The sequence below is a fragment of the Nerophis ophidion genome, linkage group LG04 (assembly GCF_033978795.1).
Source record: "Nerophis ophidion isolate RoL-2023_Sa linkage group LG04, RoL_Noph_v1.0, whole genome shotgun sequence".
Classification (NCBI taxonomy): Eukaryota; Metazoa; Chordata; class Actinopteri; order Syngnathiformes; family Syngnathidae; genus Nerophis; species Nerophis ophidion.
This window is the reverse complement of record NC_084614.1, coordinates 13,790,966-13,809,219: the sequence shown is the minus strand read 5'-3', so window position 1 is coordinate 13,809,219 and position 18,254 is coordinate 13,790,966. Positions and strand designations below refer to the sequence as shown.

Sequence of the window (18,254 nt, the reverse complement as noted above, 5' to 3'; positions counted from 1 at the left end):
CCTTAAATACATGCACCCGCAGCAACCTGGAAGGTCACAGTAAGGTCATAGCACAGGGAAGTCATCTCCCCGTTCTTCGCTGTTCTCTTCTCCACCTTTTCAGAATCTGATTCACTGTATTTTCCGGGTTATAGTGATGTAAGCTGCACCCCCTAAATTTTAGAAGTATAATATATTTTTCCATATATTAGCCTCACCGGACTAGTTACTGCAGATTATGTTGCGAAATTAGTTATTTACACAAATATTTTGTAAATGTTGAGTAATATTCTTCAATAGTTTCCAAACGGTGTCTGTAATACGGCAGTAAAACGGCTGATCAAACAAAACAAGTCATCCTCTTGGACCCACTAGCTGCGGAAGCTAGCTCTCCAATCGGCTAAACAGACTCAATAACTCCACGGTGACGTCTTGGTGAATGTAAGAAACTGAAACCATACAAAAAGAATGCCATTGTAAGTAAACAATACGAACAAGCACTCGTAAACATGTTAGCATATTAGCTAAGGCTGACAACGCTAGCTGGATTACATTACGATAGCATGTACACATGCATGAAAACACTTACAGACATCAGAGATGATACGGTTTAAGTAAGTAAGAATAGTTATATTGTAAAACTTACAATCGTTGCTTGAAGTGATGAGTGAAGATTCCATATGAGAAGAAATACTATGGATGGCAAAAAGACTAAACGGCAGTTCTACTTCCGTTTCAAAGCTTTCAACAGCAGGAAATGCTGCAGGCACTTGCCCAGCGGCACCTGCAGAGAGAAAACTCATCCAATAAATGGTGCCAAAGCACAAAAAATAACACACCATCTTTGCATGTGTTTAATGAAACTATTTGCATTATGGCCATCAGCGAAGACAAATCCATAAACTAGCCGTGCCGTTTTATAAGCCGCAGGGCTCAAAGCGTAAAAAAAAGGAAGTGGCTATTAGTCCGGAATTTACAATAAAACTCTTGACGGCTCTTAGAATAAAAACCCACCAATCATCTTAAAGTGGTCATGTTATGATTTTTTTGTAAATGTAAAACACTTCCTTGTGGTCTGCAACACATGTAATGGTGGTTCTTTGGTCAAACTGTTACAAACATGATGTTTGACAGACCATCTTCAAGCCGGTTTCTGACCTTCAGAATGCGCCATTTTGTAGGCAGTCTTATTTAGGTTCCTCCACATCGACTGTGTCTTCTCCACATCATCTTTGTGGTAGATTTTGGAGCTTCAATAGCAAGTCTACTGAGTTGTTTAAGTTTGAACTATAAAATGGCTACCACATTTGCATGTACGAGCCAGTCGGCCCCACAACAGCAAGATAGATAAGCAAATATCCAAACCATTCTGATGTGAAAATGCTTGGCTCGTTGGAGCTATGCATGCTCCAAAAATACCACTTTTCCTAAAGTTCCACATATTTCAAACGATTTGAGACATTCCAACACAAACATTTTTAATTTTCCACACTCCAAAAATGTAAACTTTCCTATAGTTCCACATTTATTTTAACACAAATTATCTTAGACAAAAAAAAAAAAATTCTCAACCGATTCAAACCATTCCCACGTCAAAAGGTTTACTTTTAGTTCTCCGCATATCACAAATTCCAGATTATCTCAGAATTTCACAAGTTCTAGCCCAGAAAATCCCATTAAAATGAATGTACAACATATTAATTCCGCATTTTGTTTCCCATTCAAACTTTACCAGCATTAATATATTATCCAATTTCTTCACATTCTCGACCTTTAAAATATTCACCACAACCTAACTCGGGGGTCAGTAACCCGCGGCTGTTTAGTGAGCCCTATTGACTCCCTGGAGCATTTTTAACTTAGTGGCCACGTGCGTGGACAGCACCTTTTTTAGCTCTTCTTTTCAAAATTGTGAACACTATTGAATTGGGGTCTTATAGCCACTTATGTGGACACATATACTGCCATCTGGTGGTGTCAAAGGAGTATGACATACAATGAAATTCGGGAAAAAAAGTGTAAAAATAAGAATTAGCATGTCACTAAACATGAAGTACACGTTTGTTTACTTATGGACTAAGTACATGATATCTAAAAATGATTTTTAATTTTTATTCTAATTACGGTCCATTAAGCCCAAATAGCAAATAAAAATAATGGGCCTTAAGAGGTTAAAAAAGGATTGAAAATGGAAAAAGATGGGGGGAATATAATTATTTTGTTTCAGTATGTTTTTTGTTTGAGGACAAACATGACACAAACCTTCCCATGTGTTAAAAAGCCCACTGTTTAATATGTTTGTGTGTATGCTTCACTGATGAGAGTATTTGCTAAACATTGTTTTGTCCTTCTGATTTTGGCGGTGCTAGAACTCACCATAAGTGGACTTCCACTCCTTTGTCTCAATTTGTCCACCAAAAGTTTTATGCTGTGCATGAATGCATAAAAGTGTGCTTCGTTGATGTCATTTTCTTGTCGGAGTGCTAATCAGGCATATTTGGTCAGTGCATGATTGCAAGCTAATCAATGCTTACATGCTATTTAGGCTAGCTGTATGTACATATTGCATCATTATGCCCCATTTGTAGGTATATTTGAGCTCATTTAATATCCTTTACTTATATCCTCTTTGTATATAATTTAGTTTTGCATATCTCATGACACATTGCAGTTGTTTGTGTGCCATGTTGTTCCAGACCACAGTAAACAATACCTAGCTTGCCATCTCCTTTAACTTGGACACACTCATCTATACCTTTTGGCCATTAAAAGCCAGTAATTTCAAGGAGTTATCCCACTCTGAGTGTCCTCTGATTAACTAATGGTTTTTAATGTTTTAAAAATGTGTAAAATAAATATGAAATTTCAACATTTCTGTCAACGAACATTTGCTTAAGTCTGCGACACATTTTGATAGTAGGCTATTATAGCTAATATAGACACTTACATCATGTGTTGCCTTCTTTCTAACACTTATATATATATATATATATATATATATATATATATGGCTTTTCATTTTTTTCGGCTCCAGATAGTTTTGTTTTTTGTATTTTATGTCCAATATGGCTCTAATATACAGTTAGGTCCTAACTGTATATTCCTTTTCAAAATTCCCAATTTTTCCAGAATGTCTCTTTTTTTTGGGGACAAAAAAATCCCATAGAAATCATAAGAATCAGAACATTTCTTAAAGTATTCGAACCATCAAAATGTTATTTAAAAAACAAAAAAAAAAAAGTAAAATTTTTACTTTTCCTACAATTCCTCTTTTTCTGTAACATGAATTCTCTATGACCTTGAGAATTCTGAATACTCCCAAATTTCTCAGTGGTTTTCAATGTCAAATCATTCAGATCGTCTCCGTTTGATTAATTGCAAATGTTGCATTCGGCTCAGCTGCAACTCTTGAAGCAATTCTTCCCAAAGTGTCTTGCCTAGTTTGGTTTGTTAGATGAGGCTCCATTCGCGCTACCATCAAGAAGACAATTAGCTGCAAGAAAAATCCTCCTCACTAAAGACTGATTCATTTGGATCTTGTTCTTCTTATTAGACTCTAAATGGAGGCGTATGGCTTGCCAATGTGTTTTGTCCGCACTGATTCTGGCCATCACAGAGGGATGTCAGAGTCTGAGCGAGCTGCTGATGCTGCTGCCGTCAGCAGCCGACTTGACGTGACGTGCCAGCGAGCGAGGGATGACACAGCGGAACGGGAGCGAAAGAGAGGTCCAGGTTGAGCCCGACATTAGTGCTGCTGATTCAGCCCAGCGGCATTGACTTTCTCTGAGAGGCTGCGAGGGGTCGGTGGGGGTTGCGATCAGGTGAAAGTCGTCAACACGAGAAAGGGGAGCGGAAGGAGAAGGCCGGTGTGGGCTGACGTTATAGAGCAACTGGACACCGTCCTCTTGGTGAAGGACAGCAACGGCGCTGCAGGGAAGAGGAGACGTCCTTAACACCGCAGTGTACCATAACACGGCATGCATTAGCAAAGCAGCTCATTGCACTTTGTCGGCAAGTAGTATTCCATAGAGAGACAAGTGGACTAATTAGCTAGCCGTTTGCTTCCATGCCTTGTAAATGATTAGCAACTAGGTGGCCTAGTGGTAACTCTCACAGTTTGGATCTCACGAAGAAAATCTTTGTGTGGAGTTTGCATGCTTCCTCCCCAAATCCCAGATACATGCATGCTCGGATGATACAGTGGTCACCCAAGATCCCGGGTCTCGGCCTTTACCACACCAACTGTGATCTCATTTTTATTAGGGGTGTAACGGTACACAAAAATGTCGGTTCGGTACGTACCTCAGTTTAGAGGTCACGTTTCGGTTCATTTTCGGTACAATAAGAACACAACAAAATATAAATTGTTTTGGTTATTTATTTACCAAATTTGCAAAACTTTCCACCAAAAATATTTTTCTTAGTGGAACATTTGGGGCGGCATAGCGTAGTGGGTAGAGCGGCCGTGCCAGAAACCTGAGGGTTGCAGGTTCGCTTCCCACCTATTGACATCAAAGTCGCTGCCGTTGTGTCATTGGGCAGGACACTTCACCCTTTGCCCCCGGTGCCGCTCTCACACTGGTGAATGAACGATGAATGAATGATTAGTGGGGGTCGGAGGGGCCGTAGGCGCAAACTGGCAGCCACGCTTCCGTCAGTCTACCCCAGGGCAGCTGTGGCTACAGATGTAGCTTACCACCACCAGGTGTGAATGAATGATGGGTTCCCACTTCTCTGTGAGCGCTTTGAGTATATAGCAATAGAAAAGCGCGATATAAATCTAATCCATTATTATTATTATTATTGATGTGAAGTAATCGGAACTTTGGATAGGTCAATAATTCATAATAACATTGATTTTGATTCAATATTATGTTTTGAGCAATGACAGTTTGAAAGAAAAAAAAACAGCTTTGTTTTTTTAGTCAACGTTGCAACTTTTTCTGAATTACATTTAACTTTTAAGTTTTTTTATTTCACTTTTGTTATGGTTTTGTTTATTTTAATAGTATTTTTAGAATGTGCCGTGGGCCTTTATAACATTAGCTGTGGGCCGCAAATGGCCTCCGGGGCACACTTTTGACACCCCTGCTTTAGATAATAAAAACTAAAATCTGATAAATCTAGGGATGCATGCGCGTTTATCATAACTCTCTCGCTCTAGCTGTCTCTGTCCCTCCCTCACAAATGCTGCTGCGCACAGAATTTGTTTTGTTTTTAACCCCTTCTTAACCCCAAACGTACATTGAAAATACACGCAACCCTAACTTAAAATGCCGGACATTTGAGGCATTTGAGAAACTCCACCCGGACAGCACCGCAAAAGAGGACATATCCGGTGAAAAGAGGAGGTATGGTCAGTCTATCGTAGCCCTGTTGCTGCTAGCATGCCGTGTGTTGTGCCTCGGTGTACGTTGTTTACACAACGTGCGGTACGCAACTTAAAATGTTTGTGTGGAAACTCGTTCGGTACACCTCCAAACCGAACCGAAACCCCCTTACCGAAACGGTTCAATACGAAAACACGAACCGTTACACTCCTGATGTTTATATATTCTCTTTACTTTGGTAGAAAGTATCATACAAAGGTATTTGTATTAGGAGTGCACAACAAATATCTGATGACATAAAGAAATACCCTATTTCCGGATTATAAAGCCCACCGGGAAAAAAAAGCCGCACCCACTAAATTTTGGAAGAAAAACTTTATTTTCCATACATTACTACTCCTTACCTGCCACTTACCTACTCAGTGCCCGAGTGGTTAGAGTGTCCGCCGAGTCATACCAAAGACTATAAAAATGGGACCCATTACCTCCCTGCTTGGCACTCAGCATCAAGGGTTGGAATTGAGGGCTAAATCACCCAAAATGATTCCCTGGCGCGGCACCGCTACTGCCCACTGCGGCATAGCTCGGTTGGTAGAGTGGCTGTGCCAGCAACTTGAGGGTTGCAGGTTCGATTCCCGCTTGTGCCATCCTAGTTACTGCCGTTGTGTCCTTGGGCAAGACACTTTACCCACCTGTTCCTAGTGCCACCCACACTGGTTTAAATGTAACTTAGATATTGGGTTTCACTATGTAAAGCGCTTTAGGTCACTTGAGAAAAAGCGCTATATAAATATAATTCACTTCACCTCACCTCCAAGGGGATGGGTCAAATGCAAAGGACAAATTTCACCACACCTGGTGTGTGTGTGTGTGTGTGTGTGAGACAATCATTGGTACTTTATGTGATTAAGTTAAAGTTAACTTAACTTTAACATAATAAGCCGCAGATAAATACTTTGTGAAATTAGTTATTTACTCAAAGATTTTTTTAAATGTTAATTTACAAACTGTAATTGTTTCCAAAATTTGTCTGTAGCGCGGCAGTCAAACGGTTGATCAAACAAAACAGAAGTCATCGTCATGGACCCACTTGCTGCGGAAACTAGCTTTTCAATCAGCTAAACGGACTCAATAACTCCCCAATTACGTCTTGGGGAATTTATGAAACTGAAACAATACAAAAAGAATGCCATTGTAAGTTAATACTAACACACAGTTGTAGACGTGTTAGCATTTTAGCTAATGCTACCTACGCCCACTTGATTACTTAATAGCACGTGCAAATATGCATGAAAACACTCCTACAGACATCACACCTGGTTTAGTAAGTAGGAATATTTTAACTATACTGAAGAACTTACAAGCGTTGCTTGGCGTGATGAAGGAAGAATCCATACGAGTAGAAACGCTGTGGACGATTAGCAGACGAAACCGCTCTTTAACTTCTGGTTCAAAGCTTTAAACTGCAGGAATTCACCTTCACCCAGCAGCGCCTGCAGTGGGCAAACTCAGCCAAAAGAATAAAACATAAATTAGCCACAACACTTTATAAATCGCAGGGTCCAGAGTATAGGAAAAAAAGTAGCGGTTTATAGTCCGGAATTATATTTAAAAAAAAAAAACAACTCCTATAATGCAAGATTACCCGTACTGTGGTATTTATTCTGTTTAATTCTGCAAATGACTCCTGTGCCACACACATGTAAGACACCCGCCTGTGACCAAACCCAAGTCTTATACACTGTTTAGCTCATTTCGCTTTCCGTCACCAGCCAACAAAGGTAATTAAAGAGAGAAGGGGAGTGTTATTGCAGCAGGAACTCATTGATGTGTTACTACAGTACACTCAGCCTTAACGATCCACGTCGCCATCAGCTGGTGGCTTTTTTGGTCGTGGAAAGCCGGTGTGGCCTTGACAGAGCAGCATTATCCAGGTTTAACGACTGACGTGGAAAATGTTAGCAGCAAAATGTGACAAAAGGAAGAGCAGAGAAGTGTGATTGGCTGCTCTGATTGTCACTCTATGGGTTATTTTTGTCAAATATTTTCGGGATTGTCAACTTGTCAATAGCAAATCGACCACTAGTATAAATAAAGTCTCTCAATCAGGAACGTGTCCAAACTTTGTTTAATAAGTAATCTGGCCCAGAGGCTGCCTCCTACCTAATTGTAGATCTTCGACAGCATAATTGCTGCAACTTTGCCTCCTCCTTGTGGACGGCAGGAGTAAATCAGGCTAATAACCATGAATTGGACATTGAAGTGAAGACTGCACTGCATTTTAATGTTTGACCCAAACCAAACAACCTTTCCCACTCATGACGCAAATAAACTGAAAAAAAAAGTCAACACATTTGGCCACACACAACACAACCTGCTAACTGAACTATGGATATTATAAAAAAAAATCTTAATAACAACACAACTCAAAATTATACACTTTTAAATGCACTACAATGCATGATGGGAAAATGAAAAACACTCTCCACACTTAAGCATGTTTGGCGCATTTTACTTGCTTGAAATTTGTAATTACAAAAATTTAAATAGGTCGTCACGGAAGTAAACAAGGTGGTAGTCAAACTTTCACATACTCAATATCCAATTATATTAATTATCTATTATATATCCATCATAATAATATAATGTGTTTGTATATTTATTTATATATGTATGTGTGTGTATCTGTATGTATGTGTATTAGGGCCGGTTGATATGGACGTAAAAGTACAGCTCGATATATTTTTAATTAAATTTGATATATATCGATATATTTCGGTGAAAGTATACATATTAAGATATTCATTTTTGAGCGATAGTCAGTGAAATTGAAGTTAATGACAACTGTACTGTAAACAGTCAGTGGCACTTTTATTAACCAATATGGGTATTAGCAGCACAGAAAAGAAACTATGTAAGTAGCACATAATTACATAACATAAATAAAATAGAAACATATTATTTTTATATAAAATAAATAACAAAGCTGTGCAAATAATACAACATGTATCAAACTCTGACAAAAAAATAAATACATTTGCAGGCGGGCACTTTGTGATTTCCCTTACTGGTTCGATGACCCGCCCTATCTTGCCTCTGATTGGCCGGTGTCTAACTAATCGTGACTCATCATAGTAAACAACTAACCAATCACGGATGTTCTGATATGTGCAAGCACGTCTTGCAAGGAGGAAGGTGAGGGGTTTAGTAGCCCGTGGATGGGGAGCGGGGGAGAACAAGGAACACAACAAACAAGTGGTGTTTGGTTATTTTTAAGTGAAATAAATTATATCGATATTACGATATTTTCTTAATTCATAACTTGTTTAAAAGTATATTGATACATCGTACAAACTCTATTTATCGCCCAGCCCTAATGTGTATATGTATATGTTTATATACACTATATTGCAAAAAGTATTGGGCCACCCATCCAAATGGTCAGAACCAGGTGTCCTAATCACTTGGCCCTGCCACAGGTGTATAAAATCAAGCACATAGGCCTGGAGACTGTTTCTACAAACATTTGTGAAAGAATGGGCCGCTCTGAGGAGCTCTGTGATTTCCAGAGTGGAATTGTCATAGGATGCCACCTGTGCAACAAATGCAGTCGTGAAATTTCCTCGCTCCTTTTTATCACAAAGTCAACTGTCTGCTTTATTATAAGAAAATGGAAGAGTTTGGGAACAACAGCAACTCAGCCACAAAGTGGTGGGAGTTATGACATTTGGTGGAGGAGGAATTATGGTGTGTGGTTGTTTTTCAGGAGTTAGTTCCAGTGAAAGGAACTTTAAATGCTCCAGGATACCAAAACATTTTGGACAATTCCATGCTCCCAACCTTGTGGGAACAGTTTGGAGCGGGCCCCTTCCTCAGTGCACAACGCAAGGTCCATAAAGACATGGATGACAGAGTCTGTCGTGGATGAACTTGACTGGCCTGCGCAGAATCCTGACCGATAGAACACCTTTCGGATGAATTAGAACGGGGACATGAGAGCCAGGCCTTCTCGACCAACGTCCGTGTGTGACCTCACCAATGCGCTTTTGGAAGAATGGTCAAAAACCCCTAAAAACACATTCCGCAACCTTGTGGACAGCCTTCTCAGAAGAGTTGAAGCTATAATAGCTGCAAAATGTGGACCCACATCATATTGAACCCTATGGGTTAGGAATGGGATGGCACTTCAAGTTCATATGTGAGTCAAGGCAAGTGGCCAAATACTTTTGGCAATATAGTGTATGTTTCTGTGTATATATATTCTTACTTTACATGCAGTTGGCAATCGGCCCTGGGCAAATTTTGGTGTTTGTCTACACGTATCCTGGGATTGGACCCTGCTTCTCACACTTAAGTTAGCTGGGATAGGCTCCAGCGCACCCTTTGCCCTGACAAGGACAATCGCTATAGAAGCAAGGCTGATAGATTGTAGCTAATGTTGGACACTTTTCTTCTGGATTATTCATGTCCACTCTTCCACTCGCTCCCTTTTGTGCGTGTGTTTAATGTGTATCTAGATTAAATGTCACAGGAGTGCTAAGAAAGTATTTTAAAGTTTTGTGTGTGTGTGTGTGTGTGTGTGTGTGTGTGTGTGTGCGTGCACTGTACATCTCATCAATCAATCTGCCTTTTGTTTCCTTTGACCCACCGCGTTGTTACCATGGCATTAAGGCTAATGCTGCTCAGTAATGGGCTCAATTATTCTTCAGGTTCAGGAGTGTGACGCTGGCAGGCGTGCACAAATGGACAGGGATGTCTTGCTGGATGTCGCCACAAGACGGGTCGCTGATTTAACCGCCTCCTCCGGAAACAAATGCCTTCCCCCGTTGCCATTACGCCCGGGCGTCGCGATACATCGTCACCCGCGGGTTGGAGACGAGACCCTTCCCGAGGATTACCGAGAATTCAGCCGCCGGGTTTTCAAATCGACATTGGCGTCAAGTGAACGCCGGGGCAGGAGAGTGGACATTGTCACGGTCAATCACTGTGCTGTCATGGCGCAGCGACAAGCGACCCCATCGATCCCTGCTGTAGCCTCCCGCCGCCTGTCTCATTGATTTAGGCTGCACACTCTTCCATGACGGCCTGTCCTCCTCCATTAATTACCTCTGCCAAGCACACCATAGGATGTTGCTATTGAACGCTGGTTCAAACATGCTCCAACTTCAGTGTGGAAATCTCCCCCTTCGCTTTTTTCATGCGCAATATTGCCCCCCAAAGGCCTGGGGTGGAACATTCAAAGTGATTCCAAGGATAAACAAAACCTTGTGGTTTTGGGATGAATGACACGCAGTGTATATTGGGTGCGGATTGGGGAATGTGTTTTCCAGGGTATCCCTAACCCATGGCTCTTTAGTGGCTCCATGAGCACCTACTCAGTGGCCTAGTGGTTAGAGTGTCCGCCCTGAGACCGGTAGGTTGTGAGTTCAAACCCCGGCCGAGTCATGCAAAACACTATAAAATTGTGACCCATTACCTCCCTGCTTGGCACTCAGCATCAAGGGTTGGAATTGGGGTTTAAATCACCAAAAATGATTCCCGGGCGTGGCCTCCACAACTGCCCACAGCTCCCCTCACTTCCCAGGGGGTGAAAAAGTAGATGGGTCAAATGCAAAGGACACATTTCAACATACCATGTGTGTGTGACAATCATTGGTACATTAACTTTAACGTTAACTTTAAAAAATGTATGAAAATGGAAAAAGAGAGGTGGGAAATTGTATTTTTTGTTTTTAATTCGGTTTCTCTAGGACAAACATGACACAAACCGTCCTAATTGTCTGAAAGCCCACTCTTTTATTATGTTTGTTTATGCTTTGTACTTTAATGTAGAATACATGTATAATATATTTATATTTTATAAATATAATAGACTGTATTTATATTATTCACATGTGAATAATGCTGTATTATGGACTGTATTTATATTATTCACATGTAAATGGTAAATGGGTTGTACTTGTATAGCGCTTTTCTACCTTCAAGGTACTCAAAGCGCTTTGACACTACTTCCACATTCACCCATTCACACACACATTCACACACTGATGGAGGGAGCTGCCATGCAAGGCGCTAACCAGCACCCATCAGGAGCAAGGGTGAAGTGTCCTGCTCAGGACACAACGGATGTGACGAGGTTGGTACTAGGTGGGGATTGAACCAGGGACCCTCGGGTTGCGCACGGCCACTCTCCCAACTGCGCCACGCCGTCCCTGCGAAAAATGCTGTATAATAGACTATATTTAACTTATTCACATGTGAATAGTGCTGGATAATAGACTGTATTTATATTATTCACATGTGAATAATGCTGGATAATTGACTGTATTTATATTATTCACATGTGAATAATGCTGTATAGTATTCATTGTGTATTGTGAGCGAACTGGTGCTGAATTTCCCCCAGAGATCAAAAAAATACTTTCTATCCTATTCTATTGTATTAACTGGTGAAAATATTGGGGAGCGCCGTTTTGTCCTACTAATTTCGGGGGTCCATGAACGCACTGTAGTTGTGTGGCCTGTGACGCAGCAGTTTGTTTACATCAGGTCTGCCCATTAGATCGATCTGGTGGGGTGTGTCACTCGATGGTGAGGCATCAAAAAAAAAAAAAAAGTAGACCTAAAATTACTGATCATTATTTTTAATTACGACACCACTTTCATCACCTGGTTGACATTCACGGCACCCGAGGATCTTGTGTGAGCTTGGTATGAAGAAAAAACGAACAGGCACGTGAAAAGCCCTTTTTATTACAACATTCTCTCTCCGTACCGGCTGTCAAAAGTGTACAGTTCCTGTCTTCAAAATAGAAGTGCTGCACCATCCTGCCTCCGCTAACAAAATAAAAGTCTTAGAAAACCAGCTCATACAAGTTCGCGAGCCACGGCGGTTTACGCCAATGTATTTCTTGCAAAGCCTATAAAAACGAGTATGGAATCTGGACAGATAAATAGCTAAAAACAACCACTTTCATGTAGTGTTGGGAAGGGAATACGACATTTCGTAGTTGTGGAGCTTATCAGCAATTACTGTGAATCCTGTCTAATTCCAATCAATGCAAGTCATCAGAAAAAGGTAAAACACCAACTTATATTTTTGTCTTCATGAATGAGGGGAATCTGTGTTGAACATGCTTGTATGTTTAGTAAACACCTTTAACATCTATTTTAAAGATATATGTACGTAGGTAGGTAGGTAGATTTGCTAAGTAGCACGCCTGCTGAAAAAGTAGGGGCACCCCTGGTTTACATGTATAACTTTCTCCGACGCTGCCACAGAAAGACGTGTTTTATGCCACTTTTTTTTTTATCTAGTTGCGGGAATGCACAAAGGTGAGCTTTGTTGATGTTATTGACTTGTGTGTCAGGCTTATTTGTTCATTGCATAACTGCAAGCTAATCAATGCTAACATGCTATTTAGGCTAACTGTACATACATATTGCATAATTATGCCTCATTTTTAGGTATATTTGAGCTCAATTATTTTCTTTTACTTATGTCCTCTGTGTAATTATTTTATTTTTCCATTAGGAGACAGCCTGCCGTTTCCTTTAACATGGACACACACATCTACGCCTTTGGCCATTCTAAGCCAGTCTTTTCTAGGAGTTATCTCACCCTCTGAGAAGCCTCCATTTTACTATTGTGTAAAAATGTTTGGAATAAATGTAGAATTTCAACATTTCTTTCAACCAATATTTGTGTCAGCCTGCGACACAGCACGGTGTTGTTACTGGCAGATAGCTGTTGCAAACAAAACAAATACCTGTGCAAGCAGATGTTCCTAAACATGAACAAAATCAAATACAAATACCGCACCCGCCTCACAGATAAGAGCTTGCAGTCTTATAAACACTTACATCACATGTTGCTTTCATTATTACACTTATATAACGCTTTTAATTTTTTGCGGCTTCTGACAGATGTTTTTTTTTGTATTTTTGGTCCAATATGGCTCTTTGAACCCTTTGGGTAGCCTACCCCTGCCTTAGGTGTACAGCTTTGAGGGACGCAATTTGGTCGTAGAATGACTATGGTTGCTCCTCGCCAGTAGGGAGAACCTTCATTGAATAAGTCCGATTCAACACTTTTTTCCCATTAGCCACGCTGGACTGTAAGAGAAATTAGTTATTGACACAAAAATATTTTATAAATGTTTATTTATATACTTTGGGTGTCTGTAACACGGCTGTAAAACTGTTGATCAAACAAAACAGAAGTCATCATCATGGACACACCAGCTGCGAAAGCTTGCTTTTTAATCAGCTAAACAGACACAGCTAAACGTTTTGGTGAATTTACAGAGGAATTTCTGAAACGTAACAATACAAAAATAATGCCATTGTAAGTTAATAATACGGACACAAACACTCGTAAACGTGTTAGCATATTAGCTAATGCTAACGACGCTAGGTTGATTACATCCTGATAGCACTTAGAAATATGCGTGAAAACACTCCTACAGATATCACACATGGGACATTTAGAACAGGGGTAGGGAACCTATGGCTCTAGAGCCAGATGTGGCTCTTTTGATGACTGCTCCTGGCTCTCAGATAAATCTTAGCTGACATTGTTTAACACGGTAAGTAATGGATAATTCCGCTGGTAATCACAGTGTCAAAAATAACGTTCAAAATATAAAACATTCTCATGCATTTTAATCCATCCATCCGGTTTCTACCGCACCGGTTCAAGAAGTATTTTATTTATTGTTGGTTAGCTTCAGAATAAAAATTTTATTAAAAAGAATAAGAGACTTATTATATTCTAAAAATGTTGGTCTTACTTCAAATAATTCATGCATTTAGTTGTATTCAGTCTTTAAAAAATATTATATGACTCTCACAGAAATACTTTTTAAAATATTTGGCTTTTATGGCTCTCTCAGCCAAAAAGGTTCCCGACCCCTGATTTAGAAGGTAGGAATTGCTTTAGTTATATTGTAAAACTTACAAACGTTGCTTGGAGTGACGAATGAAGAACGCTATGGATAGAAGATGGAAGGGCATTTCTACTTCCAGTCAAAACCTCTTAAAAGAAAAGCACTGCAGCACCTGCAGGGAGTGACCTCGCCCAAAAGATGGCACCATAGCACAAACTAACACACTTTTTTAGCGTCTTTTGCTTGTTTTTTACTTTTTTAAACTATTTACGTTATGGGTGAAGAAAAATCTGTAAGCCGCAGGGTTCAAAGCGGAGGAAAATAGTAGCGGTTTATAGTCAAGAATTTACGGTAATAATTACCTGTGGTAAGGTCACATTTTGTAAAAGAATATGTCATTACATGGTAGGGGGAACACTCTTGCTGCTACCTACTGTGTATTTCTGGCACTTTGTTAGCATTTGACCCACATAGGTTGTCGGCACAGAATTGCGCCTTTGGTTGTCTGCCTCTTACCCCCATGCGCCAAAGCCTCTGGCACTTTGGGATTAACACTCCTCGAGTCGAGAGCGAGGGCACGATCCAGACACTCGGAGCCCTGCATGCCCAGACAGGAAGCCCCATGTTCCCCTGCCCCGCAGCAGATTCCTGGCATGCCATAGTAACCTGCCGGATCCTCTTTCAGACAGTCGCCCCTTCAGACTCCCCTCCTTCCGCTTCCTCCTGAGCAAGCAGCGCTCTCGGACATGCGTGTTTGCGTTACTTGGATTCCTCTTGGCTCAATGCATAGAACGCACGCAATGCCATCCCAACTACATCCAGGCATGTTGGCGTGGCACCAGAATAGAAGCCTGATTCTAAAATGGACTTGGAAGATAATAATAGTCTGTGATGGAATGTGTGTGTGAATTGACTCCTCATAAGACACAGTTTCAGGTTATTCAAATCAAGCCTGATTTCGTCTGTGTTTGATGTGACTTTTCGTACTAAGAACTACGCCTCTGTCCCTCCCCCTATCCTTTCTCCTTGCAGCCTCGTAGATCATGTCTGCAGATTCGTTTGGCGCCGGCGGAAGCGATGCCCAGCAGACTCTGCAGTCCTTCTGGCCTCGCGTCATGGAGGAGATCAGGAACCTGACTGTGGTGAGTGGGCTGCATCGCAGACGCCCGGCCCCGCCATCGTGCGCCCGCTCACCGGAGTTTGTACGTTTCAGAAGGACTTTCGCGTGCAGGAATTGCCTCTGGCTCGAATCAAGAAAATCATGAAGCTGGATGAGGACGTCAAGGTAAACAGCGAGTTTTACATGCAAACGCCCCATTTCCACCGCAGGGAATCACCAGAGTAAAAAGAAAGTATATAGGGTACTTCTGGGGAACGGTCTTCATGTTAAAGCAGTGGTTCTCAAATGGGGGTACTTGAAGGTATGCCAAGGGGTACGTGAGATTTTTCAAAAATATTCTAGAAAAAGCAACAATTCAAAAATCCTTTATAAATATATTTATTGACTAATACTTCAACAAATTATGAATGTAAGTTCATAAACTGTGAAAAGAAATTCAACAATGCAATATTCAGTGTTGACAGCTAGATTTTTTGTGGACATGTTCCATAAATATTGATGTTAAAAAAAATTTTTTTTGTGAAGAAATGTTTAGAATTAAGTTGATGAATCTAGATGGATCTCTATTACAATCCCCAAAGAGGGCACTTTGGGTTGATGATTACTTCTATGTGAAGAAATCTTTATTTATAATTGAATCAGTTGTTTATTTTTCAACAAGTTTTTTGTTATTTTATATATTTTTTTACCAACTAGTTCAAGAAAGACCACTACAAAAGAGCAATATTTTTCACTGTTCTAAAATTTAATGAATCAGAAACTGATGCCATTGTGCTGTATTTTACTTAATCTCTTTTTTTCAACCAAAAATGCTTTGCTCTGATTAGGGGGTACTTGAATTAAAAAAATGTTCACAGGGGGTACATCACTAAAAAAAGGTTGAGAACCACTGTGCTAAAGAACACTCATGTCTGAATAGGGCTGGGCGATAGTTGTGTGAATCTTTGGACACCTCGCGATCCCATTCAGAATCGATTTTAGATTCCAACAGTTTCTTGCAATGAATTATTAGTATAGATGTCCGATAATGGCTTTTTTGCCAATATCCGATATTCCGATATTGTCCAACTCTTAATTACCGATTCTGATATCAACCGATACCGGTGTATACAGTCGTGGAATTAACACATTATTATGCCTAATTTTGTTTTGATGCCCCGCTAGATGCATTAAACATTGTAACAAAGTTTTCCAAAATAAATCAACTCAAGTTCTGGAAAAAAATGGCAACATGGCACTGCCATATTTATTATTAAAATCAAAAAGTGCATTTTTTTTTTTTTTACATGCCTCAAAACAACAGGTTGGAATTTGGGCCATGCTCTCCTGGAGAGAGCATGAGGAGGTTGAGGTGGAAAGTTGGGGGTAGGAAATAGCGGGGGGTTTGTATTGTAGCGTCTCGGAAGAGTTAGTGCTCCAAGGGCTTCTGGGTATTTGTTCTGTTGTGTTAAGAAATGTGTTTGTCATTCTTGTTTGGTGTGGGTTCACAGTGTGGCACATATTTGTAACAGTGTTGAAGTTGTTTATACGGCCACCCTCAGTGTGACCTGTATGGCAGTTTACCAAATATGCGTTGCATTCACTTGTGTGCTTGTGCTTGTGCTTGTGCTTGTGCGTGTGTGTGTGAGTGTGAGAAAAGCCGTAGATATTATGTGATAGGGCCGGCACTCAAAGGCGGTGCCTTTTAAGGTTTATTGGCTCTCTGTACTTCTCCCTACGTCCGTGCACCACTCCGTACAGCGGCGTTTTAAAAAGTCACATGTTACTCTTTCAAACCGATACCGATCATTTCCGATATTACATTTGTAAGCATTTATCGCACATCTCTAATTATTTGGTATAATAATCATAATGAAACTGGTTCAATACAGGTTACATGTTCGTAAATCTCCTCCTGGTTGCAAGGATATGGCCTAAAATGTATTTTTAATATACACACAGTACAGCCCAAAGGGTTCGACACACCTTTTTATTCACAACACAACTGATGGTCCCAACCCCATTGATGAAGCAAGAAATCCCGCTAATCAACCCTGATAAGGCACACCTGTGAAGTGAAAACTATTTCAGGTGACTACCTCTTGACCCTATCAGGAGAATGCCAAGAGTGTACAAAGCAGTAATCAGAGCAAAGGGTGGCTATTTTGAAGAAACTAGAAAATAAAACATGTTCTCAGTTATTTCACCTTTTTTTTGTTAAGTACATAACTCCACATGTGTTCATTCATAGTTTTGATTCCTTCAGTGACAATCTACAATGTAAAAGTCAACCAAATATAGAAAACGCATTGAATGAAAAGGTTTGGTTCGGTTTAGTTTAGTTTATTAAGGATCCCCATTAGTCTACACCGCAATGGAAACTATTCTTCCTGGGGTCCAGGCAAAAACATCACACAATCACAAAACAAAAGATTACAGTGCAGTACAACATGATCAAATAATAAAATGTTGTAATACAAAAATAGCAACAACTAAGAACAAAAAAAAAAGAAAATTAACAATGATCATACCAAAGATAAAAACAGCAATATAAATATATATAAATATATATATATATATATATATATATATATATATATATATATATATATATATATATATATATATATAAACAAAGAACCAATGGCCTAAAATATACACATTAGTGCACCAAAGACAAACAATAAGTGACGAAAAAGTGCCATCCATCCATCCATTTCCTACTGCTTGTACCATAATCAATAAAATAGTCAATAGTCAAAAACAGTCATGACATTAGGTACAATCTAGAATAATCTCTCTCCACAATACTTCAAGTTGTGTCCAATCTTTATTTTTTAAATAGATTTTTTTAAATTATAGATGGATTTGGGATGAACAAGAATTGCAATTCGGATGTTAATCGTTTTTTTTTTAATGCACCCCTCCTGGACGATATGGATGAAAACTGTGTCACAA

General features: G+C 39.9%; 1 protein-coding gene across 8 annotated transcripts in view; it reads left to right on the top strand.

Moving 5' to 3' along the window:
* The window catches only part of nfyc (nuclear transcription factor Y, gamma), a 56,348-nt gene that overhangs the window by 14,297 nt on the left and 23,797 nt on the right, over positions 1-18,254 (top strand). For 4 of the 8 annotated variants that reach the window (XM_061897123.1, XM_061897119.1, XM_061897121.1 and 1 more), the window contains exons 2-3: positions 15,230-15,339; positions 15,414-15,482. In XM_061897123.1, coding sequence (XP_061753107.1) covers positions 15,241-15,339; positions 15,414-15,482 — 168 coding nt within the window. In that variant the 5' untranslated portion in view covers positions 15,230-15,240. Of the gene's footprint in view, positions 1-15,229; positions 15,340-15,410; positions 15,483-18,254 lie in introns of all 8 variants that reach the window. The other 4 variants (XM_061897122.1, XM_061897116.1, XM_061897118.1 and 1 more) reach the window with 1 other exon arrangement.